At 45.1% G+C, this 26,225-nt stretch overlaps 1 protein-coding gene across 9 annotated transcripts in view; it reads right to left on the minus strand.

Moving 5' to 3' along the window:
• The window catches only part of LOC311163627 (lethal(3)malignant brain tumor-like protein 3), a 43,230-nt gene extending 20,135 nt beyond the window's left edge, over positions 1 to 23,095 (minus strand). For 5 of the 9 annotated variants that reach the window (XR_014616794.1, XM_084222636.1, XM_084222635.1 and 2 more), the window contains exons 1-12: positions 22,996 to 23,095; positions 20,573 to 20,805; positions 12,773 to 12,881; positions 12,357 to 12,465; positions 10,973 to 11,030; positions 9,840 to 9,928; positions 8,608 to 8,712; positions 7,758 to 7,893; positions 7,174 to 7,265; positions 6,079 to 6,230; positions 5,241 to 5,317; positions 2,946 to 3,031 (exon numbers count right to left, since the gene is read on the minus strand). Coding sequence is in view for 8 of the 9 variants with exons in the window: in XM_084222636.1 (XP_084078762.1) it covers positions 2,946 to 3,031; positions 5,241 to 5,317; positions 6,079 to 6,230; positions 7,174 to 7,265; positions 7,758 to 7,893; positions 8,608 to 8,712; positions 9,840 to 9,928; positions 10,973 to 11,030; positions 12,357 to 12,465; positions 12,773 to 12,834 (966 nt within the window). In the remaining variant the exon portion in view is untranslated. Of the gene's footprint in view, positions 1 to 2,945; positions 3,032 to 5,240; positions 5,318 to 6,078; positions 6,231 to 7,173; positions 7,266 to 7,757; positions 7,894 to 8,607; positions 8,713 to 9,839; positions 9,929 to 10,647; positions 10,785 to 10,972; positions 11,031 to 12,356; positions 12,466 to 12,772; positions 12,882 to 20,572; positions 20,806 to 22,693; positions 22,767 to 22,995 lie in introns of those variants that run through there. The other 4 variants (XM_084222634.1, XM_084222632.1, XM_084222638.1 and 1 more) reach the window with 4 other exon arrangements.
• Between the last annotated feature and the right edge of the window lie 3,130 nt (positions 23,096 to 26,225).

The following is a 26,225-nucleotide window of genomic DNA, read 5'->3' on the forward strand; positions in this document are numbered from 1 at the left end:
GAATGGATGATCTCCAGCTTCTCTTCCAACCTGACTATTCTGTGATTTCATACCAGTAAGGATGGTGGCCAGTTCTCCACTTTTCACATCTGGACAAGCGATTGGGTGAAGCCTCTCTTCACTACCCTACATCCTCCCTGGCATCAGCTACAGCTCCTGGCTATCAGTTACAGCTCCTGGCTATCAGTTATCCTCATTACACAGATTACTCCTTATGACAACACCTGTGCTGCTCACGAACAACTGCTGGGAGCTGCTGTGCTGGGGCTCACAGCAGCTCTGGCCCTGGAGCCTCTCCTGCAGAGGTTCACTCACCCTTTTCCTCAAACGCTGAAGACTTTAGGAAAACTCCAGAATGTCCTTTGACCTGATGTGTGCCCTTTGCAGCACCCTATGTGACCTCTAAGCAACAGACAGCTTTCACCAATTTTTCCATTTATCTGACTGCAAATTCCTCCTCTGACCTCCTCAGCAGGAGGTTATGGATGTTCATTCAAAACATGTCCCTCTTCACTTCTGCACACAGAGGTGAGGGTTTTAGCAAGAAATGATAAATTGTCTATTTGAACATGATCAGGTTAATGAAATTACTAAAATCACTCTTCCCTTGCAGTCTTCCTTACCCTCGTTATTGCTAGTGGCTGGGGGCAGAAAAGAGATGCAGTCCTGAGCTAAGGAGTTTAACTCCACACCTGAAGATCCTCTTTGCCCATTTCACCTGGACACAGACATCTATCAGTGGGCTGTCAGACACTGCGCACACCACAAAACAGACAATCTAAACTGCTTTTATTTTCAAGAGCATCTTATTGAACCAGCCAACCTTGCCTGTCCTCCCTGAAGAAGGAGCTGAGTGCTCAAGGTCCAAATCCTGCCCAGAAGAGGAGCCAGGCTCTTTGCTTAAGCCTTGCGGAAGGGTTGCTGCCCTTTTGGCAACAGCTTATGAATGTTTTGGAATTGCCAGCCCAAGAGGATGGGCTGAAATAACAATGCTTACATTGGAGCTGTCTCCTGAGTTTTTGGGTGGAGAGGGCAGAAATCCAGACCCAAGACCTGCTATTTGTGCTGATCACCTGTGTCTCCAGACTACATAAGACAGCTCTTTAAAATTGTTAAAAGCTAATTCAGTGAGAAATGCCTGTTCTGGCTCTCAACCCGCATTTTTATGTACTGATTTCCTGTAATTGCTAGCGGGAATAATAATAATTATTTTTAAAAAATCAATAGCTTTGCCATTTATTTGCACTTCAATCCAACCAAGCCAGAAAAAATAACGAGGTTTGATCTTGAAAGAGTCCTACTAACTGCTGATATATCAAATACCTTTTCTGTCTCCTTTGTGAAACAGTTTTAGATGCTAATTTGCACTCTGGAGTTTCATGAGGGCCAGAATTGGTCTTTCTACTCTTCTCTCAAAACCTGATATCTGAAGGAGTAGAACAATGGCTGCAGAAATGTCTGGAAAACAGGAAAGAAGGCAGACAAGGCAGCTGTCTGCCGCTTGGGAAGACACTTCCCTTCAGAAGAATCCAAAGAAGGGAGTTTCTCAGTACTGAACAGGCTCCCTATCCTGAGCAAAGCCCTCTTACGTTCAGATGACATCTCTCACCACACTTTAGACCCTGAAAATATGAGGGAAGAAGCCACAATGGCAGCTCTTACAGAGGACTTAGGCTGGGAGTTTTAAAAGCTTAGTCCACCCTTGGGGGACAACAACTGTGTCCCACTGACAGGCTCCACTCCTCATCCTGCCCCTGGCTCCAAGGAACTTCCCAGCTATGGGAAACCTCAGGGATGTTTTGGATGTGCTGCAGATAACTCCAGTTAAAGTCCTACAGTTCTCTGAAGAGGCAAAAACTTCTTCCACCTCCCTAACACCACTTTGCAGCCCGCACCGACCTCATGTGGACACCTGCTGAAATCTGGCAATTATCAAACCTGTCTGGCTGAATTTTTGCCTCTCTTATCTGAGGCCTCCCTGATTGCTTTTCCTCCTCAGTCCCAAAGACCTTTCCACAAAAATACACAGGAGGGCAGCAGGTATTAACCTGCAACTCCCACTTCAGAAAAAGGAACCAAGACAAGTGTCAAGATGGCAAAGAAGAGTTTTTAAACATATTGCAAAGTTTAGCAAGGTGAGCCAAGAGCGTGGAAGGGAAAAAATCTAATTAAAAGTACAGTCCTTTTAGAGGCTTTCAGTTTGTTTCTGCTCACAGTGAGACTCCAGATAAACACACTGAACTGCAATGAAAGAAACAAAAGCTCACTGTCTCAAGGTTGAGAGAAGCACCTTCACAGTGAGTCTGCAAGATAGTCTTAGGGGTTTGGCTGAGATGCTCTTTCATCTGTTAATACATTTATTTCTGTGGAGGGCACAGCTGGCTCCTCCCCAGAAGGAATACAATCTGTATCAGCAGACATAAATTCTTGATATGACCTTCTCTACCTTCTCTACCTAATTCCAGCCTCACCAGCCAGCAAAGTACAGATTTGCACAACTGCAAGGTGAATTTCAGAAAGGTTTTTAAAACTTCATGTAGAGGAGACTCCAGATAACTGCACTCTTTCTCCTCTCTGTGCCCTCTATCAGGCACTTCCCACATACCTCTGGAAGCCACTGTGGACTGAAGGCTCTGCCCTTAAATCTGCTAATGGAGCCACTGAAGATACTTAGTCAAAAATCCTTTCCAAGACAGCCTTCCATAGTATTAAAAAACAAAAAAATCTTGTATTTTGCTGTGTGTTTTTGTTTTAACAGCATTGAGATCTTAAACTCATCTTAAACTCATCTTAAACTCAAAGATCTTAAACTCATCTTTAACTCAAAGTAAACCACAGTTTCACCTTCCTTGCACAGACAAGGTGAACTACGCTCAAATAAAGCCTCCAGCAAAAAAAGGTGGATAACAGCACCTGAGCAAGAGCAATCAAAGACATTCACTGACCAGTTTAAAGGCTCTTGCAGGAGCTGCTTGGGAATTAGTTTCTTCCAAGTACTTCTCCCATGAGAAGGCTTTGGAATCCCTGTGACCTGAAAAAGCAGAGAATAAACATTTCTGTAAGAAACCCCCCACATTTACTGTTACAAACAGCAAAAAGGCAGCTCTGTGACACTGTAATGATCACTTACAATGGATGGTGCTGCAAAGTGGCCTGTTTGCTCCTACCCACCACCTTCAGCACCAAGAGCAGCTCTGCCAGTTCCCCAATTTTACACTGAGCTTGAACCCTGGCGAGTTCACTTCTGCACAGCTTAATCAATTCTTATCCTCTAAAGAAAACTCCAGTTGTGAGCTAGTCAGATGATTCTGTGATGTGCAATGGCATTACCAAGTTAATTTCCTGTTTTATTAACTACTCTGTGTGTGAGCACCTCTAAGACTGCAGAACCTTCTCCTCTCCTGCTGCCCGCTCACCCAGGCTGAGTAAACCCAGCAGCCTGGAGAGAAAAGGCTCCATGGGTGTGCTGCTCTAACAACAGTGCCATGTCTCTCCCTGGCAATTACGTTTAAGAAACTGCTCCACATTTTTCCTATTGTGGTAATGTTTACCCCCAGGACAGGTTCTTTTTGGCAGGAGGGTGCAGTGACTAAATGCAGAACACAGTCTGCAAACTACTACATTTAAGTCCTTCAGCAGAGAGACCAGAACTGGCTGCAGGTTTTGTGGGGGCACAGGAAATCCTGGTATGAGCAGAAAACTGAAGAGCCCAGCCCTGCTGAACCTTCCAGGAGCAGGGACAGATGTGGTGCTGCTGAGAGGGAACGTTCACAACCCCTTCTACATCTACAGTGAAGACACTGAGGCTAATTCCCCCCATGCAGAGGGATTGGGCAGTGCTTCCTGCTCCACTGAACCTGGAACACATCAGCTACAGGAATTTTTGCTGCAGGGCTGTCAGTCTGATAAATGTCAGGCTTAATTTCTTTTACATTTGCTATTCTTAAGCTGAATGAGCACTTCCAAGGCCTGGAAACAACACTGGTTTCTCTGTACGTTCTTTCCTCTCTTCATTTACCAACATTCTCTTCCTTTACCAAATTCCAGTACAGCAGAAAGAGATGTGGATTCAGCTATTAATTCTCAAAAATTCCATCTAGGAAATCATTAGAGCATGGTGCTAACAATGCCAAGGTCATAGTTCAATCCCTGTATGATCCATTCCTTTAAGGGTTGGACTCAATGATTCTTGTGGATCCTTCCAACCCAGAGTATTCTGTGATTTCCAGAAATTCCATATAGGAAATCATGGTACAGATCCCTTTTTCTCCCAACTCACCTTGAAGGAAATGCTGGAAATCTTTCTCACTTTCTCTCTTCTAAAATCAAATTCAATTATAAATTACCAAACCCTGTTCCATTTTGTCCTAGCTTGCAAGATATGTCTGGGGCTGTGTGTCCTGTCCCCACCTGTCAGAGCTGGGCAGTTCTCTGCTGTCCATGGGCAGTTTTCTTTCTCTCTCCCACAGCCCATCCTCCCTCCAGCAGATCTCTGCTGTCCATGGCCACTGAGTGTCCCTGCAGGGCTGATCCAATTCCATCATCCCATGGGGAGATGCTGCGCCCAGGGCAGGAGCCAAGCATTCCTACCTGGATACAATCTGAGCCTGGAGCAGCACAGCAGCCTTTGCCCCCTGCATTCCCAGAGGAGCAGCTTTCTCCTGCCCTGCATTCCCAGAGGGAGAGCAGGCCCATCTCCAGCAGCCCTGCAGCTGCAGAGGAAAACTCCCCCCTTGTGCAGGATCCTGCTGCAGCAGAGCCACAGCTGGCACTGCAGGAGGGCTGAGCCCCCATGGGATGGAGCTGTGCCCCCAGCCTGACCCACAGCGTGCCAGGGCTTGCTCTCACTCTGGCAGTCTTGTTTTGTATTACTGCATTTTTATATTTTCTTTTAATTTTTATTTTTCCCTAATAAATGTTATTCCTGCTCCCATATATTTGCCTGAGGGTCCTTTAATTTCAAAATTACAATAATTTGGAGGGGGCTGGTTTACATTTTTCATTTCAAGAGAGTCTCCTGCCCTCCTCAGCAGACACCTGTCTTTTCAAAACAAGACAGATTTCTTCAATGAACTATGAAACAACAATAAATTGAGTGGCAAAAAGTAGGAACAACAATATTGTTCAGGCAGTAAAGAGCTCTGAAGTGAACCTGGAACTTGCAAATATGTAATTATGTGGAAGATATAGTTTGCAGGTTTTTTGGCTGAGGCAGAAAGTAAGCCTCACTTGCAACCTACCAGGTGGTGTTGTCAGTGGGGTTCCAGTTTCTTGGCAGTAGCCGACAGGACGGATATATGGGCTGCTCGTTTCACACCTGTACCAAAGAGGGAAAGTTGGCACCAGTCAGATGGAAAGAAAAAAGAAAGGCAGGATTTCAAATGCTGCGTGATAAGCCTTTGCTGGGTGAGCAGATGCTTTCGGTGGGTGTGATCATGGTGTAGAAGACAAGCAGTGCCTTGTCAGAACACTTAACACTGGGTTTTCAAGACATTCAAGCTGTCCCAAAAGAAAGGGAAATACAAAGTAAATCTTGAAATGGTTTGGTTGGAAGGGATCTTAAAGCCCATCCTGTTCTACCCCTGCCATGGCAGGGACACCTTCCACTGTCCCAGGCTGCTCCAAGCCCGTCCAGCCTGGCCCTGGGCACTGCCAAGGATCCAGGGGCAGCCACAGCTGCTCTGGGCACCCTGTGCCAGGGCCTGCCCACCCTGCCAGGGAACAATTCTTTCCCAACATCCCATCCACCCCTGCCCTCTGGCAGTGGGGAGCCATTGCCCTTGTCCTGTCCCTCTGTCCATTGTCCAAAGACCATCTCCAGCTTGCCCAGAACCCCTTCAGGCACCGCAAGTTCTCTTACCTCCAGTGCTTCCCAGACAGCTCAGGCAACCCCCACTGGTTCTGCACTGAGCTGCCCAGCACCCAAACAGGAAGGGAACTACTGGGCAACTGGCTCTTTGTGAAAACCCCAAGTAATTATTCAGATGCCTGAAAACTGATATAAGCTCCCAACTTTAGGGCCTGCATTTAAAACAAAGCCAGTCTACCTTCAGACATGTATCAGAAACAGAGTCTTACCAGTAGTCATAGCTCTCATCCCAGTTATCGAAATGGATCAGCAGCCGGTTTTCCACCATGTCTGTGATGGTGGCGACACAAACCAGGGACGGGTTCTTCTTGTCCACTGCCTCCAGTTTCATTCCCAGACGAAACCCAGAAGGTGTGACAGGCTGAGGAACAGGACACCAGGAAAGAGAAATCAGCCACATTCTTGATCAAGCCATTAAAAACCCCGTTATAAACGCCTTTGACCCCAAAACCCACATAACAAAACACACTACAGTGACTATCAAGAGGCCTGCAGACAGGATTTTCCACAAGTTCTAGCAATGACTATTACTAAAAAAGTCCTAATGTGGCTCAAAAATGAGCATTTCCAGGTACACTGAGCACTGCAGCCTCCCAGGCTGAGACACCCTGCAGCGATTTGCTGAGTAATGGGCATTGCATATTCTGTTTTACTGGTGGAAAAGTCAAGAGAGTCTTCAAGGAGACAAAGTGACTGAGTGGGAAGTAGGGCAGAGCTGGGCCCTGATCCTACTGGAGTCAGTGACTGTCCACGTGCAGCCAGCCTCCAATCCAGCAGCTCGTGGGCTTCGTGCCATCCCAGTAACATGGAATGGGATGGAGGATTTCACAGGAACTGAGGTTAACAGCCACTGAGAGAGCATCAGTGGGGAAGGATGACAAAAGCTCAAGATCCACAGCCCCATAATGAATCCCACAGCACACATGAGCATGCTGCTGGAAACCAGAAATTATTTTGGAAATTATTAAATTACATGAAAGTGACACAAATATCTTGTCTGTAGAGGCACAGTAAAACAGACAGTCATAATATATTTAATAAATGGTTCAGTAAATCTTTTCCTCCAGCATTAAGGAGGAAGGAAATACAAATTCTTTCTCTAGAAAGTCAGTGACTGGGGAAAGAAAGAAAAATTGTACTAATTTTCCTTCTTAAAAATAAAACACAGCAGGAAGTAGTTTCCATCTGATTGTACCATGGTTGTACCTCTGACATAAGAATATTAAAACCACATAAATATTCTGGTCAAAACTCACTTAGCACCAGACCTACTGAAACTACTTCTATTCCGTATCACCACTTACACTGCTGAGGGTCTTAAAAAGGCTTTTTGGAGCTGCTTGAGCTTTGCAGTTCTTCAGATAGGAAGTCCAATTAAATTCTCCCTCCTTGAAACCTAGGAAGAGAGAAAAAAAGATTGTTTTACATGGCCCTGGTACATTCTGGTGGGTTTTTCAGAAATGGAAATTACCTGGAAAGAATATGAACTTTGCATGAAAACTGCCCTGCTATGATCTCCGGTGGATGTGCTTTTCAGCTAAACCAGCTCTCTCTTTTTCACCATAATGTCCAATCATTAATCTCAACCTTCAAATGTTTCTAGGAAATTGAATGCAGGAAAGAACTGAATGCAGAAAATAAGTATGTTCTGAAGCACAGCGAGACATTCAATCCAGAGTTTCTGCTGTAACTAACAACGTCAGTCTTTAGGAATATCACAGAGAAGATATTTTGCTCTTTTGTGAGTCACTGTGTTAGCTAAACCTCTCCCCTTTAGCCCCCCAGATTGAGTTCCACAATGAAATCACACTAAAAATGAAATATGCAGAGCCAGGACATCTTAGTAGAATTTATGGTTTCTTGTACACCACTCTATTTTCTGTCATACCTTTAGGAGGGAGCAGCTTATGGCTCGTTTTTTCACACCAGCCCACAGGGTGGATGTCAGAGGAATCAGCATTAGCCCAGAAGTCATAGCACTCTGGGTAACCATCGAAGTGCAGTCGTATCCTGTATCCCTGGACCTACAGGGAAAGAAGCTCTGATTATCACTGATTATCACCTGTCACAAAGGAGAAAAATAATCACTAACAAAACTCATATTTGTACTCCCTCATATTTGCACTTATGGAGAAAGTAACTTAGGGTCTCGTTTATTTCTCAGAAACTCTAGCTGTATTTTAACTTATTTGCTCTCCCAGTTTCCATGCTCCTCTTTCCCCACTTCAAACAGCTGGAAATAGAGCTGGCCAGTGGAACCTCCCTGAGCCCCTGTTCCATGCCATGAAAACATTCCTGGGGTACAAAAGCAGCCCCAGAACTTAAATGTTAACTTAACTTAAATCAACTTAAATGTTAACTTAACTTAAATCAAATGTTATCTTAACTTAAATCAAATGTTAACTTAAATCAACCCAGATTTCACATAACTGAAGCTTGCATAACAGCACTCTGACTTGTTTATATTTACTAAGTCTTAGGGCCTCATGGCATTGTTCTTTTTCGTACTTGTTCACTACAGGCAATTAATAGGTTTGCTATTCTTAGTTACAGGTGCAAAAATCTGCCAGTAGGATTTCAGGCAAAAATCCTTAATTACATAACACCTTTCCTTCAGTGTCACCGTTAATTAACTAACTAAAGTACAATTACTCTTATGTTTCTACTTTTTATTGAAAAAATAAATTATTCTAGATGTACATGGGACTTTTGGAACCAAAGACAAGAAAAGCAACTACCTCAGCCACTGTGAGAACACAGTATCGAGAGGGGTGTTCAGGATCCACCCCTTCCAATTTCATTCCAACTTTAAATCCATTTCGGCCTTGTGGGAATGACTGATACTGTGAGGGGGAAAGAAATATTTGTTTTTAATTCCTAAAGACAAAATCTATTGCAGAGCAGTCATAACATACTTAAGGCTTCAATTTTTATATTTCAGGCTTCAAATGCTCAACTCAGAGAAGAAAATCCCACTCCAAGTGACTGTGGCTCCAACAGACAGGTGCAGGCTCAGGGATCAGTAACAGCACCATCACCTTATTTCACATTTACTCGTTATTCTAATTAATCTCTCAAAACCACTGCACTGTTGCAATTAGCTACAAACACATCTTTGAGCAGATGCAGAAATGAGCTCTTCAGCTCTACAGAAGAATCCCCTTCCCAGCTCAATGCAGAATTAAAGAGCTGGGAAAGCTACAATCACTTTGTGTCAGTCCAGACTCTCACCAAAAGGTAACCTGTCAACTTCAAATGGTGAAAGGGACAAGGCAGGCTTGATCTGCAGCTCAGTTTTACAGTTATTCCAGAAAACATCTGTGTTTTTCATTTATCTGCAGTCTTAATCCAAGTGAAACAGTTGAAATACAGTAAGAGTTTAAAAGCACCCTGAACTGGGACTGCAAATGAGCCAGTGGAGGACTGGACCAGCCTTTTAAGCTCCCTCTGGAAGAACCAACAGCCCTGGGCTCTGAAGAGCTCACTGGGAGAGGCACATTTAACTGGGGGGCAGAGGCAGCTTCACCAAGGCTGAACTCAGCCCCTGGCACTGCCATGTGACTGCCACAAGCCCACCCTCCCTCCTGGCACTCCCCAGCGTGCCCACACCATTGCCTGACCAGCACAGGGACAGGCTGGGAGGGCTCTGCTCAATCCCACAGGACATGTGACAGACAGCAGGTCTTGTAAGCTGCCCAACAGCCCACTGGTGCAGAGGAGAGCAGATCCAAACAGCTGCTGCTTATTTGTGAGATTCAACCAGCATCTTTTACACCCTGGTTTGGGATGAGATGCCCAGGGCAAATGCCTGTTTCCCTGGCCTACTTGTACCAAAACAAGTCAGAAATAAAACTGCTAGTTTAAGGGTGGTCTCCAGCCCCACCTCCACCGAGCTGATAATCCTGTGACTGCCAGTAATCCTGTGATGTTGCCTGAGAAAAACAGCAAGAGAGTGAAAAAAGCTGCCAACCTCTCTGAACAGCTTTTGGGGAGCAGCTGGCATCTGTTCCTCTTCCAAGTAGGAAGACCAGTTCCATACCTTCTTCTTTCCAGGAAGCACTAATTAATCAAAAACAACAAGAAAATGAACGCTTCTCTCTGATGCCTCCTGCTCTGCTTCTCCTCCTCTCTTCTCCTTCTCCTCCCATGTTTGCTGTGGCACCCCAGAAGAGGTAGTGTTACTCAACTTCTGAGGAAAGGTTTTGCTTTCCTTCTTTGCTTTCGCTTGCTTTTGGAAATTCCAGCAATAGGAAAACTGCGCTCATTCCTCAAGAAATGAAAATTTACTGTATCACAGGTCAAATGAACTGTGGCACCTGGACTGCTGGCAAACTGCCCATGGAAACGTGCCAAGGAAAAGTCTGGACAAGACAGAATAACTTAAAATTGTGGGAATTAAGTCCTTCTACTGACATTTCACAGAGGAACAAGGGGTTAAATACAAACTAACAGGCAGCACAGAGAGACACATATTTATACCTAAAATAAGCCTAAAATAAAATAAATTTAAAACCAAGTGATTTTTTGCTAACTTCACAATATTTTTTTATATACACACAAATTTTATAACCTCCTAATAACACAATGCATCTACTAGAGAGGCAGCTCCCAGATGATGGAAACAACTTGGATTCATTCTGGTAGAACCACAGTCATACACACAGAAAATTACATTCTAAATGTATATTAAAACTCTCCCCCCCAGTTACATACTGACTGATTTAAGGTATATAATACATTTAACTCATAGTCTACAATCAATCACGTTTACAACTTACTTTTGACTTAGCACTCTAGGCTGTGGCTGGAGCTCTCCAAAGTCAATGAAAAAAAGATTCTTATTATCTTCAGTGAGCTCTGGATGAAGCTGACTCCTTCCAGATCCTTACCCTATGTCCATCATGCAGGCGAATCCAGGATATTCCAGCTAATACACCTCTGAAGCTGACAGTGGTAAGAGGGTTATGGACCTAATAAGTAGTTCTGAATGTGAAATGAGCTCTCCTGTCCTTTATTCGTCTGTTTGTTATTATTCATTTTATAATAGCTACTAAAAAAAAAATCTATAAACATTAAAGAAAAGAGACTATGAGCTTAGCTCACCTTGTTTTATTGGTTTAGTGTTTCTGCGGCTTTTCATATTATTTGATTTATTCTTCTCCTAGACACAGATACGTTAAAAAGAAGTTTAGCAAGATTGTTTTTCCTTCCCTCTGATCATCTCACAATGCAGGTACAACACGGATGTAACAGGTAACTAAAAGGACTACTAGCCAGTATTGCTGTCTCTTTAACAATCCTGGAAGGACAGCAGGTGGGAATGTTACACAGATAACGCTGAGCTTGGTATCCCAAAGTGCTTTACAAGTTATTCAATATATGCTACTGCAGTTCATTTAAATGTTAAAGAGCAGCACAGGACCAAAATCTCCATTACAATACAGAGGATTTGCTTTCTGCAATGCAGGATTTGCTGCTCACATCAGCAGCCTTACTGTAGCACTTTTTCCTTTCCCTTTCTTACATGCATCTATGCCAGGGAAGGGATACAGGGGGAAAAAGGAATTTATGAAGCCCTGAAGGAAGCAGAAGCTTCAAGTAACTCCTGTCAGAGATGAGCACCGCAAACAATGTGGTCTCTCTGTGTCACACACCATGCCCGACCCTCATTCCCGTTTCTTCTGTGTGTTTGCAAACTCGGGCTTGATTCCTCCCAGGCTGTCATTTCTCAGAGCAAACCAAAACCAGGCAAAATGTGCCAGACAAAGCTGCCTGCCAAACACTCCCCAGAAGGGACGGGGGACAGTTTCTAATGAGAACGAGGAGAAGGGGGAAGAGAGAGACTGCAAGGACTTCTGAAAACATCCACCCCTTAAAACACCTCACCCACATCCCAGAGAAAAGCTGAGCAAGACAGTGAGTTAAACTGCTCATGACAGCAGAGGCGGCAGCTTTATTGCCCCTGTTCTGCCATACAGAACCCTCATGTGAATAAACATAAAATGGCTCAGAGAGGCACTGATGGGCAGGAGCAGGACACAGGGCCCCAGGAGGGAGTCAGGGGCTGCAGGAAACTGAGTGAAAGATCAGCTCAGGACTGAGGTGCTGCTGTTTATGCACCACTAATACAGGTTTCTGGTGGTGTAGTGAGAGTACATGCAAATATGTAATAAAACCCAAACGAACCCTGTGGTTTGACACTGATCTTCAATATCACACAACAGCATTTGAGTGTAGTTATTCTGGAGACATGTGATGTTATTACTGTGAACTCCTGACTTTCACTTCACCTGAGCTATTCATTCACCCCTGTGACTCCTCAGACCAGATATTCCCATCACTGATGTAAATCAGGATCAGACTCAGACCATTCCCTGGGTACAGAGCAAGCTCCCTTAGCCCAGCTGGCACTGCACAAGGAACTCTGAGACAACTGCCCCTGCTTTTCACAGCTCTCCTTAAAGGAAGTACATCCAGCCTCATTTACCTCATCCTCATATGCATTTTCCTCCTCATCCTCCGAATCCAGAGGCAATCTTCTCTTCCTCCGGAGACGTCTGACAGGTCTGCCAGCATCAGCCACCTGACAGCCACTGCTGGTAGTAAGATTTCCATTATTTCCCGTTTCTGCAATCATCTGGAATGTCTTTGATATCATTAAACACCCAAAATTAAAAACAATATAAAATTAAAACATTATTCCTGCACTGTTTCCAGTGTCTCTGAATCTCTTGGAATGAGGAGGCCTGGGCTGAGGACCTGAAGAAATTAAAGGTGTCTGCAGGATTTCCTGGATATAGAACTGTAACACTTGGTCTGACAGGTTCATTCTACCCACAGCAACACCATACTCCCTTTAAATGTTTTCAAACAAAAAATGGGGAAAATCTGGGATTTATGTACCTCTCCCTGTGCTGCTGGGAGCCTGTTTGAGTACAAATCTTTCCATTCTCAAAGCAATCCATTTGCTCACAGGTTTGGGAATCAGAGCAGGGCACAGCTTGTCTTGGCACTGCAGAAGTAAAGAAAAAGACAACTATCAAATTAAAATGTTAAAACACCTTTCGGGCAATGAGTTCTGCCAAAGTCCTTTACAAACTTTCATTAACTGACACTCAGTATCCCACTGTGAGGGAAGTAACTATCGCCTGCGGGCTGCCACACCACCTCAGCAGAGGAAACCCCCTTTTATTGGTAATGTTTTCATTTTGGAGCACTGGTCTCCAATAGTACCTTCCGGAACATCTTGGTTGACTTGATGATCTTAAAGGTCTTTTCAAACATTAATGACTCCTTGGTATTATCTGTGAGGGAGCTCTCTGCTGAAACAGTGAGTGATTTAATCAAAGGAAACTGGTGATTTACAAAGTAAGTGATGCTGAACAGCCGGGGAAGAATGACCCACGTTGCAGCAGTTTGTGGAGAACTGCTGCCCATGGGATGGACTAACTTTGAGTTCATTAAAAACTGTCTCCCACGAGAGGAATTCCCTGCTGAAGCAGGGAAGGATTCTGACTCCTCTTCCTGAGCAGCAAAAGAAACAACCTTGTGATGAATTTACCATAACCCCCATTCCCATCTCCCCTGCCACTAAGGGGAGGAAGGAGAGCTGGGAAGGAGGGAGGGGTCATCCCTGCTCTAGAACAGCCCTGCACACACTCAGCCTGTCCTGCTAAGGACATCACAGGACATCCAGATGCAGAATTAGAAGACTCATCCAGACACACAGAGGGCAGCTTTGGAAAAGGCATGATACATGGCAGACTTCAGAGATTCATCCTTGGAGCTTAAAACACAGGCCAGGCAGGAACACTTTAGTGGTCCAGATAAAATTACTGAAGTGTGTTAAATAGTGTCACTATGCATCTTTTATTACTCCTGATCTGCAAATGCAACCAAGCATTAAAAAAATCAAACTACAAAAAGCACCTTTTTGATGAGCAAATAGCTGCAAAGATTACCCACTCCTTGATCTTCTTTACTGTGTGCATTATGGAGCTACTGAACTCCAGAATGAAAGAGGCAAGTCAAAGGTGGTTGCATTTGCAAGCTCTGCTCCAAAGCTTTTATTCCAAGCACTTCATTAGTCTGAGATCTTTTCTCAGCCATCTGCACTTCACTGAAACTTCAGTCTGAAAGCATTTGCTTCACTCTGAAACAGGGCTCCTTTGTTGAGTGGAGAAGCCCCCTCTGTCCTCCACTCCTGTGTGCTTCCTGGCCTCTAGTACCCTATCAAAGCTTCATCCCAAATGTTCTTCCCTCTCTTTATCTAAAGCTTGTATTTCTTAAAGCTTCAAAGATGCTGGACTTGCTTCTGAAAGGCTCACGTCCTTCTGTGCAGCCCCAAGGAGACAGAGCATCATTTCATTTCAACACGAAGTGAAATGTCCCATTCTGAGGAAATTATAATTCTAAGTGGACTCAGCTTCCTGCAGGATTCCAGCCACTTCATCTCCCTCAAACACTTCAGGAGCAGCAGCATCCTGGTGCAGATTTCAGGGGCTGAGGCTGATGGGACAGCTCAGTGCCATGGCAAAAGGACAGTGGAAGGAGATCTCCAAACTCCACATGCTGTTCCAGACAGAGTTCCTGTGCCCAGGAGCCGGGAAGGTGCCCGTGGCACTGCAGGAGCAGAGGTCTCCAGGGCAGTGACGCCCATGCACACGAATGAACAGTTCTGGTTCTGCCCAAACCGGTGCAGACAGAGGCTGGGGCTCCCTCCTGCCAAAATCTCACAGGGCATCTGTGGCCAGGTGAACTGGGGAAGCCCCAACCCCAATCCCAGAACACATAAATTTGTATTAGAAAAACAACGACCATCTTTACTAACAGTCTCTGATCTGAGGGTGAGGCCTGGCTGATCATGGGGGGAACCTCCAGTTTCATCCCACAGCTCTATCCCTCATTCCTAAGTTCTGGAAATGCAGAATTTACTATCAGAACTGAATCTTCCTTTACTCAACAGAGCTCAGTAGAGCAGGTTTGCTAATATGAAATCTATACAAACCCTCCAGAAATAATCTGTCCTTCCAGAGATGTTCTTGAATGGTATTAAAGAAAAATGCATTTTGTGCGTGCAAGAACTATATAGCAGGATATAGCAGGAAGAGAGAGGAGGAAAAAGGATTAAACAGGAAAAAAAAATATATTTGGCATCTTAAGGACAAAGCAGCTCTCTGGGCAGCTAGTTATTGTGTTCCAGCTGAACATTCCAACCAGACCCACTAACCAAGGTACTGAGGGCTCTTACACTTGATCATCTAATATAAAACACATTATTATTTGGTGTCTTTCAGTCTAATAAATAATGTGGTGCTTTGTTGATTCTCTGCTATTAGGAGGAATCAATAAAAGTGAAGCTGTTTCTGCAATGGAATGTTACTGCTGGGTAAGGAGCAGAAGTGTAATGACTTGGATTCAACACAGGGCAAAAGTTACATCACTGCAAAATAACCCAAAGGAGTCAATGGACCAATTCCACGTTTTATGGGAGTGTAGACCACTGATCTCAGAACACCCCAAGCATGAAGGTTTATCCACATCTGCTGGCAGAATTGTCTCCTCATAGCTTAAGGTTCTCCCCAACCCTTCCCCACTGCTCAAAGGGAGGAGGAGGAAGAAAAGGAAGATTATGAACACGGCTCACAGAATCAGGGACCTGATTCTGAATGCCTGATGTGGTAACAACAACAACCTGATTTTTCAGAACTCTCAAGTTTCTTCAGCTCAAATTTATTTCATTTGAAATCAATCTTTTCCTCCCCAAGACTCAGAACTTGCAGCCTTGAAGGCAATTCTGTGTATTTGTTTTCAGCACAAAGGAACAGAACAGCTGAACACCTTCATTTGCAAATGTTAACAGCCACTCCCCCTCCTCTAACACAGAACCCCAGGTTTGTGACCATCAGACCTTGGTTTTGATTCATGAGAGCCCTGTTTGCCCCTGAATTACATTCTTGACCTGAAGCCTTCCAGGTGCTCAACTTTCTACCTACAGGTTCAGTGTGAGCATAATTCAACCAAAGGCAGACCCACAGACCTCCTCATGCAGGGCAACACAGGACACTTCAGCATTCCTGCAGCTCCAATTCAGTACCACTTCAGCTCTTTATGATTATTTTAATTGGGCTAAAAGCAGGACAGATGTTTGCAAATGGCAACAGGAAATATAACTGGGATAACCTCTGCAGGAGTTCCCCAGCTTCCACTGGTTTATGGGAACTGCAGGTGTGGAACACCTGTGGCTGTGTCCATGTTCAGGGTCACAGAACACACCCACATCCCCACGGCTGCAGGGAGAGGCAGGAATTGGACTCAATGAGCCTTGTGTTGGGTGGTATTGAATCCATTAATAGTTGATGTAGCCTTGTACATCTATAAACATTTGTTTGTAGCAAATGTTTGGTCGCCAGTGTCAACAAGGGCAAGCCCACCCCTTTTAGATTTTATTGTTTGTGTTCAGACTGTGACATATATTAGAGTTAATTCATGCTATATATATATGTATATAAATTATTGTAAAATCCAACTCATGTCTTTGACCACCCTGGCTGGGAGCAGAGTCTTATTTCTATTCCCAGACAATAGACAACATTAAGGTAATATCATGTCCCTTAACTTAAGAATGAAACCTTCTTGGGCCATCAGTGTCGACTTCCCAGGAATGTCTGAGCCGTTCACAGAACCTGCACCTGGAGCAGATTGCATCTACCATCTGAGCACCCACCGGCACCACTCGGTTACATGTGAAAGAAGGCTGCCATCCGGACACCTGGACTGGCTTTTATATCTATATGGTCCAGCTCTACATGTGAAGGGACACAAAGGACATTCTGTCATTCCAGCCCCAGGCAGAATACACGGGATATAAGCTGGCTGCATGAGACAGTCCAGGCGAACCACCGGGGAAACGCTGGCACTCTGTCAGTCGGATCCAGGTTCACCCAGCGCCAAATTCTGGAATTGACACTGTCTTGGCTGTGGGGGTTTTTTCGAAATTCTATTTTGTTATTGATCTAATAAATCCTTGTTAATTTTTTATAAATTTGGCTGCAGATTTGATCATTTATAACAAGACTTTAAAAATAAAGAAGCTCAAGCACCAAGATTATTTACAAAGCTCCCTCTGGGAGAAGGAGTTTGGAAGTTACTTGGACAGAAGTAATTAACTTTGAGAATTTACTTCAAACTGGGCCAAGAAAGCTGTAAAAAATCACAATGAAGAAAATAATCTGGAATTTACCCAGAGAAGGCCTGATAAAATAATTGGTCTTTCTCATCTCTGCATTTTATAAATCCAGTAGAACCCACAGAAAAATATAATAAAGAAATCACTTTTTTTATAATGCTCCCTTATCAGTAAAATCTGCAATAAAAACAAGACAATCCAATAAAAGGAAGCAAACTGGGCAGTTAAAAAGCAGAAACTAACATGAAACATTTTGAAGAACCATAGTAAGGCCCAAACATTCCTCATTTGTCCCAGTTTGTGATTTCTATTCATCTTTAGCATTTGAAGTCTCAGAAACCTTAAGGCAAAAGAAGATACTGCAAAACTGAGATGAGCCATTCAGTTCTAAGCTGCAGATTCAGATTTATGAAATGATAAATGATTGCTAGGCTGGCAGAGATAATGAAGCCTAATTTATATGCTTCCACCCAGACCTCTATGCTTTATCTTTAGACAGGGAATCCACAGGAAGAGGTCAGAAATACTCAGGTTTTGATCTCATTTCTGCCCCTGAACCAGTGCAGGCTTGGGAAACCACCTCATTGTTACTGTAGAAAACCAGCTTTGGCTTTTAACATCCATCTTACCTTCATTAGGAGATGAAAAATTAAAAAGAAATCCCCCCAAAAAAACCAAGAAGAAAAAACAGTAAAAGGTCACTCAAAATAAGTGTGAAGGCTAAATGGGTGGATGGGGGGGTCACTCTACTTCTATAAACACCATGAGACTTGATGGAAAGATAAATATTTCAACAGAAATCCCATTCCAGATGCTGCAGGATCATTTCCAATGACATGAGGATTTCAGTGTCTCTCTCTGGTGAGGAATGCAATGGTGCAATAAACCCAAACACTGTAAATCAAGTATTAACTTGAAGTTTGCAACACTTCTGGCTAAGCTTCCATGGACCAGGAGGCAAAATCCAATTCAAGAAGCACCTGGCATCGAGGGAACCATCTGATACTGTGCTGTTCTGGGAATAACTGATTTACAATTCACCTTTCTGCCCTGAAACAGGGCAGGAGCTGAGCAAGGTTGCTCCTCTCAGCGCGAACCGGCTCTGAGAGCTCCCATCTCCTGGGAGCTCTGCAGCGGTGCCTGACACCTGGCATGTGGCATCTGCCAGCCTCTTCTGTGCCATCAGTGAAGAACAGAGCTGCACTTTAAACAGAAACACGCAAACCCCATCATGACTCCTTGCAGCACAGCTAAACTCAGAACTGCTCAGAACACTTTGGAGCTCAGACACAGACACGTCGCCTGTACTTGGTTGTGACGATGACAGATGATGCTTTACTCACCCATCAAAACCTATTACTCACCTCAGGCAAGCAATATTTTGCAAGGCTGAACTAATACCATCACCAAATAAAACCCCAGCCTCATCTCCAGGAACCTCATCACTTAGGAACTGAAATGAACCTTCAGAGCCTGCAATGGAACTGTACCAAAACTGTACTGCCTCAAAAGAAAGTGCCAGGAGCCACCAGCAAGCATTTAATGGGGTGAAGAGACTGTCTATGTCAGCAAAGGGTAAAAAAGACAGAATTCAGAACTGAGGAGTTTCAAGCTCCCCCATTGCATTTCCTACTAATTTTTGTTTCCCATAAAGAAGGAAACATTTTAACTACAAATCAAGGAAAATATTGCTCTGAAAGATTAGAGTGGGAAAAGGGTCTAGGAAGGGAGAGGGATTCTTTGGCTGGTATAGAGGAGAAGCAAACACTTTTTGTCTAGGTTCTGCCACAGGATCACAAGATGAAGTACTTGGGTTTTCAGGAGTTTGTCCAGCTCATTTGTACAACATAACCCTTCCAAGTTTCCCCTAAGCACATAACATATGGATTATGGTATGCTATTGCACTGGGAGACAAATAAACAGCACCATGGCAATGTGACTTCAATCAGCTCATAGGATCAGACAGCAAAAGTGTGAGTTTACTCTAAACCAGCAGCTCATCCTAGAACGAAGCCCAAAGCACTGTTGGGAGTCTTTGAGCTGCTCATCTTGGTTTGCTGACACAGCTGTGTCAAAAACACACGTATCTGTTTCAGCAGTCAGAAGGAAAGCATGGGCACAGGCTGTGGCTGCTGAATGTGTGCCCCTCCCCTGCCGATGCCAGAAACCAGCCAGCATTCCAGCGTTCCCACAGAGCACACTCATCACACACCTGACGGTGCTGCCCTGCCGAGTGTGACTGCTCCCCTTTGCCAGCAGACCCACCTTGCTGCCTCTCTGTAGTTTTGGGTGACACCATGACAGCCGTGTGACAGCAATTCCTCCCTCCTGACCTCGCAGGCACTTGGTGCCATGCTGGACAGCATTCTGACCTATTCCAAACAGGCTGGGAAGGACGCAAAAGAAGGCACAAAACCTTATTCCATGCCCACAGAGTTAATGCTTTCTGTTCCTTTATGGAAAGAGAGGAGCAGAAACAGAGTGCACATCCAGTTTCATGGCTTTCGCTAAGAGCCTTTGGTACTGAGCTGCTTTCCCCAACTCTCACCTGGTCCTGCTTGGGAAGAACAGTGGATCTTGGTGAGGGCACCCGGCCACTGCCCGAGCCCCACACAAACCTCCACAGGGCTCAGCTGGGAGCCCCAGGAATGACTCCTCCAGGCCTGAAACCACAGACCGGCTAATTCCAGTCCCTGGGAATCACCTGTAATCACTACAACACCTGAACACACTTCGGAACTTCACCTGGAGCCACACAGGAATTATACACCTTAAAAACCTTCATGCTCTGCAGGAGTGACCCAAAGTAGAATCACAGAATCCTAGAATGGTTTGGGATCAGAAGGGTCCTTAAATCTCATCCAGCCTCAACCCCTGCCATGGGCAGGGACACCTTCCACTATCCCAGGTGGCTCCAAGCCCTGTCCAACCTGACCTTGGACACTTCCAGGATCCAGGAGCAGCCACAGCTATCCTGGGTAACTTGTGCCAGAGCCTCCCCACCCTCACAGAGAAGAATTCCTTCCTAATATCTGGTCTAAACCTGCCTCTGTCAGTGTGAAGCCACTCCTGCTTCCCCTGTTGCTCCAGGCCCTTGTAAATAATCTCTCTCCAGCTTTCTTGTAGGTTTGTTCCCTTCAGGCACTGGAAAGCTGCAATTAGGTCACCTCGAAGTTTTCTCTTCTCCAGGCTGAACAATACCAATTCTCCCAGCCTTTCAAAAAGTTTAAAAGCTACAGCATAAATAGGGTTGTCAAAACAAATCCTATGTGATTCATGAATACAACCTCTACCTGTTTGCTTAGCTCTACCATGCATTTATCCCATCACTTTGCTGGATTCAATCAGAAATTTAAAAACCAAAACAAAACAAACAGGAGATGAGCCAAAAGATGCTAAACCCAGCAATAAAACATCTGTTCCTTGGGGGTAAAGTATTTTACCAGTAAATTGAACCATTCCCTGGAAAATAATCTGCCAAATTCAGCAAAGCACATCTGCCCTCACAACTTACCTGTGGAGCACAGTGAATGATGCTAATTAGGAGAAAGAGGGTTTGGTCAGATCTCTGTTGGCTTTGGTTGCTAATTGATTCCACGTGCAGGAGTGTGCAGCTGCCAGGCTTCCTTAACAAGGACTCACTTGGTCATTTTTCCCCCAAGTCTTCAATCTGATTTTTCATCTCACTGTGTCTCCTTCTTCCTGCTCTTGTGCCCACGCAGCACAATTGGAGGGCTTGAGGAAAAGCTGAAATAGATTAAAAATTACAGAAAATATGGGACAGAGAAAACAGTGTGTGGGGAAGAAGAACCAACACTACAACTCATGAATCACCTTGTAATTTCACAGAGAGACTGTAAATGCCCACTGCTGTGGGTCAATCTGGTTTTGATCCAGTTTACTTACATTTCCTTAATATTCAAACTGTGCAATTCTGAAAATAGGATTTAGGCCTCCAGAACACTTTCCTGCCCAGAGGTGAGGCATGGACACTCCACACCTTATTGTCTGACAACACTCACAGTGGGATTTTTGGGGTGTCCTGTGCCAGGACTTGGACTCGACGATCCCTGTGGATCCCTTCCAACTCAGGGTATTCCATGATTTTAGGATCTCCATTGTCATCCTGAGAGGACCTGGTTCCATATCCCAGTGTCAGGCTTGCAGCACATGTCATCTCTCAAAAACTACCAGCAAAGGACAAAGGGGTTACACTGAAGCTTCCCCCTCAACACCAATGGAATATATTAGCATTTCCAGAGGTATCTGCACTAAACACTTTGCATGAAGATGGAAGTGAGATAAGGGCTAGCCAGACCTTCTCCTGCAGATAAACCAACACAATTTTAAGCACATTTAAAGTAAGACTGCAGACACTGCTTCAAATAAATTCACAATGCTACTTTTAAAAATCAGTGTGAAGACTTAAAATTTCAGTAAATAAAGAAATGGTGATAAAATTGCTGACAAACAGCATGGCTGATGCAAGGAAAACACACCCTGGGTCCCGAGGAGCCAGTGGGGCAGCAATGGTCTGCAGAGTACATCTGGCTGTGTACCCACTCACCCTCCTGCAACTTGCTCATTATGGCAATGAAACCCTCAAGACAGAATACATCACCTCTGGCCAAAACAAACGGAGCTGGCCCTGCACAACCTGCCCAGCAGTTGTACCCAGCTCTCCTCAGCAGCTCAAACTGGGCTCTGATTCCACCCCAGCACTCACCGGGAATTACAATTCATTTCACACACGTTCAGCTTTAATGGGATTACTTGCAATATAAGGTGCAATCAATTTCAGGGCAAAACCAGCGCACAGAGGCCAAAAACATCCTCTGTTTTAATTGCATCTGTAATTACTTTGCAAAACTGCAATCCAGCAGACTACCCTGGGGACTTCTATTAATCATTATTACATATCTCCCATGGCCAAGCAGGAATACTCACTCAGGAAAAGACTGTTCCCATCCTCAAAAACGTATAATCTAAGTAGATTATACATCATAAACTGAGGAAGCAAAACGCTGATTAGACCACATCAGACTGCTCTTCATTGTTGTGTAGGGAAGGAAAGTTTGAAGCACCAAGTCTGTTTTCCCTCCTTTTGACTTGTGTCCTACTATATAATAAACCACAAACCTAAAAGGTCTGTTACAATTTGGCACAAAATATCAGAGCTCTTTATCCCTTAATCCCAGTTACAGGCTGTTTTTAAAAATTTATCTGGGCAGTAATTGAATAAATTAAATGTTTTCATAGCATAAATCTAATCCGATTCCTTGCAGCACCAGGAGCCCATAAAACTGTCCCAATCCCCTTCTCCTGACACCAAGCATCACTCAGACTGTCCCACACCGACCCCTACCCGCAGCCGATCGATACTTTTCAATTATTATATTTATCCCTCTATTTATTCAGCGCGGACTTCCCCTCCCAAATTCCCCATTCCATGAGTTCTGCACTCTGAATTTGCTGCCAGAAAGTTTGACGGTTTTTTGGTTTTTTCCGTCCTGTAAATCTGTTTTCAAACTTAAATCTTTCTGGTTTTCCGGAGGTCTCCAAGAACTGTTTCTGCTGCACTGGATTTTTGTGTTTGTTAATATTTCTGAGTTGTCACAGTCCCGAGGAGTCTCACCGGAGCAGCGCCCAGGCGGGATAACCCAAATTTTCTCCTCAACTTCTTCGGTCAAAATTGGGCAACCACCACCTCAGAAACTGTAAAGCCTTTATAACCGTGCAAAGAACTTAGGCCCGCGTTCTGCCGGCGTCCATCGGCGGCTCTGCGGTGTTTTTGCCCCTTTTGGGGGTTTAACCGCACTTTCCGCCCCGCGGGGCCCCGGCAGCCCCGGCCCGGCGGCGCCATTTGCGCTCCGGCCCCCACCTCCCCAAGATGGCGGTGCCCCCGCCCGGCCCCGACCCCCGTCCTCCCTCACTCACCGCCGGCCCGGCCCGGCCCGGCCCGGCCCGGCGCGGCGCGGCCCGGCCCCGCCGCCGCTCCGGGGCCTCGCGATGGAGCCCAGGCAGCGCTGCGAGCCCCGCGGGCCCCCGAGCGCATGCGCGGCCCCGGCCCGGGGGAGGCGGCGCTGGCTGGGGCTGGGGACCGGGAGCGGGGCGGTACTGGATAGGGGGTAGCGGTGTGTTGGGATGTGGGGAGTCGGGTGTGTGGTACTGCGATAGGCGGCGCTGGGTGTGGGGTATGGGGAGGACCTAGGACTGAGCTGGCTGTGGGACGGAGATGCACTGGGGTAGGGATGGCACTGGAATGGGCTAGTACTGGGACATGGAAGCGTGGGATGGGAATGAACGGGGATAGGACTGGCACTGGGACAGGACTGGCACTGGGATAGGCATGAACTGGGACAGAGCTGGCGCTGGGACGCGGCATATGCGTGTGAGGGTCACAGCCCCGCTCCGTGTGCCGGCCGGGTGAAGCCTGGGCACGGCCGTGGGCGTTGGGGCACGTTCATGACGCGGGGTTTGGGCAGGGCAGGTTTGGGACGGGAGCTGTAACTCGCCATTGCCGCCGGCATCCAGCAAATCGTGACCGCGGTGTCCCGCTGCCTCCCCCCCGCCACAGTAACAGAGGATATTGCCCTGTCTTCTCTGCGTTTGTTAAACTTGTCTTCTCATCAGGGACTGTTACTTTCCTTTGTATGTGAATTTTGGAACAATAAAAGAGGTGGGGGTAGGATTTTTTAATGACGCGTCAGGGATTTCCACCAAGAGCACAAGCAGGCCCCAAGCTGTGACAGCTTAAATGGAATGGGATTTCAGGAAAATAATAAATGAGATTTGCAATGGCTCATTTGAAATACACATCACAATATTCTTCATCTCTCAAGTGAGAGACATAAAATACCCTTTAGACTTTTTAAATTTAGTCAGAAAACAGATACATTTCTTACCTCATCTGTGCCAGCAAGTTCCAGCTAAATCACAAATCCTGCAGATGCTTGCAGTCAGTGTTGAAGCATTCAGTGGGTCCAGGTTTACAAGACTGTTGGAGCCAAAAAAATTTGCAAGTAATTGAACCATCCATATTTATTTAAACTCTTAATTTTACTGTAATTGTTGTAAGTTTTGTTGAGAGATCCCTAGTTTGGAGCTTCTTGCCCTTTTATCTCGCTGCTCTGTTGATTGTTTTGCCAGAACCTGCCTGGTGCCCACCACATGCATTCCTGCCTTCCCTCCTCAGAGCTCTCACCTCCAAGGTGCCCCATAAGACAGTTACCCCAACCCTAAATCAGATTTGGGGCTGTTTTTCAGTGCATTTTGGGTAGGTACTTCCAGCCTAAAGCTGAGTCCTCACTTTGTATATAACTATTCAGACAAAAATGTTTCTTGGGAATATTGTGGAATTATTGCAGTAGACATTCCACTAATCTTCCTCTCTGGCTATACAATATAATTATTATTGTTAATACTTTGTATTATTACCATTGCCCTGGTTTCACACCTGCTGCCAGGCAGATCTCTGCAGTTTCAGGAGATCAAGACTGCAGCAACTCCAGGCTGAGAAAGGCAAAGTGCCCACACCAGGGAGCCACATGAGTTGGAGGTTTTGATGCAAACCCTACACTTTAATGCAAAATCAATGTGTGAGACTCACTCAGTGATGTTTGTGAGACAGAAATGAACATTAAATGATGCAGCAGCACCCAGCTGAAGCGTGTGCCTGGCCCTGCCCATGGAATCACTGTTCTGGGAGCACTCCCAATGCTTCACACTAATTATCAGTACTTAAGATGTCTCAGAATGTCCATTTCCTGGGAATTCCTGCTCCAACACTCCACCCCACACATGTGGTGGCTGGGGAGGATGAGCCCATCCCAGGGTCTGTCCCTGCTCTGGGCAGTAAAGCACAGGTGCTCCTGCAATGGGTGGTGTGTCCAAACCCTGCACTACACACCCAAGAACCACCATCACTCCAGGTGCTCACACATACAGGACTTTTGGCTTTCCCTCTTCTTACTGCACAACCTCCACCTCAGACAGGTTTCCCACATACCTCTGTCCTCAGGTTAAGGAGTAGATGCTTCTCTCAAAGGGCTCACTAAAATCTGCCTTGGTCATTTGGAATGGAGTTGCCAGACAGCAGAAACCGGAGTCGCTGTTTAGTCTTTACCTAGACTGTGTAATTTGCAGATTTTCTTAAAATTATTTTTCAGTTAATTATCCCTTACTAGCAAACATCTTGCCTTGGCTGGTTTGCTTCTGTATTAAGCAGCAAAAAGAATTAAAAATGTAATTTTGAGACTAGAAGATGTTAAAACACTAAATATATACATAGCTGGAAAAGGCTTTTCCTTCTGAAGATACCACTTCCACAGAGATTTCTCATGCTGCTGTGGTAATATGACATTTGATAAAGTCTGAGCTAGTTGCTGAGCCCTGACCCCTCTCAAAGTGTGGGGAGAGATTTTGTGTTGCAAGGAACTCTGATGATCTATTACCTCTTCTCTTTTTAATATGGCAGGACAAGTTCCAGATGATCAAATTATGTGGAATTACTGCACCTATGAAGTGACTCTCGCTGGAAAGTCGCTGCCATCGAGTTGTGAGCAGTTTGGAATTGGCTAAAGGACAGTTCTCGGGGAAGCTGTAACTAACCTTTTTGTTCCAGACCAAGAACTCACATTTTGCCTTCTATTTTTCAGAAAGTTGCTTTCAGGCAGAACAGGTGCTGGGGATGTCACTTCCTCATTCAAAGACGATTGTGCAGGAGAAAAGCTTGTGGGAAGTTCAGTCTGAGCAATTTGCAAATGGCCCAAGTCTAAATTTGGGATATTATTCAGAAACACCTACAAAACTCTTGCTAGAAGCTGCCCTCTCATATCCCCAGGGATGCTGGGGACATACCACAGAACAGCCACCACCACCCTCTGTGCTTCCAAGCCCAGAAGTATATCCTGAGCTTTTTCTTTTATGAAAGCTCTTCTCAAGCACAGGTGTTTTAGTAGGAGGAAAAACTCCTGAAAAATATGCTGGAGAAATAAGTTCTTTATCTGGACTGTATTCAAGTGTTGTGCCTACACTGAATGTGAAGTGACTTTCTGAATTAGGAACCGTTTTTCTGTGAGTGACTCTCTACAAATTCAGCCTTACCTTGATCAGTAGAAAATGATGACAATCACAACACAGCACCACGTAACCAAATGTCATCAAGC

The sequence above is a fragment of the Fringilla coelebs genome, assembly GCF_963513975.1.
Source record: "Fringilla coelebs genome assembly, chromosome: 28".
NCBI lineage: Eukaryota > Metazoa > Chordata > Aves > Passeriformes > Fringillidae > Fringilla > Fringilla coelebs.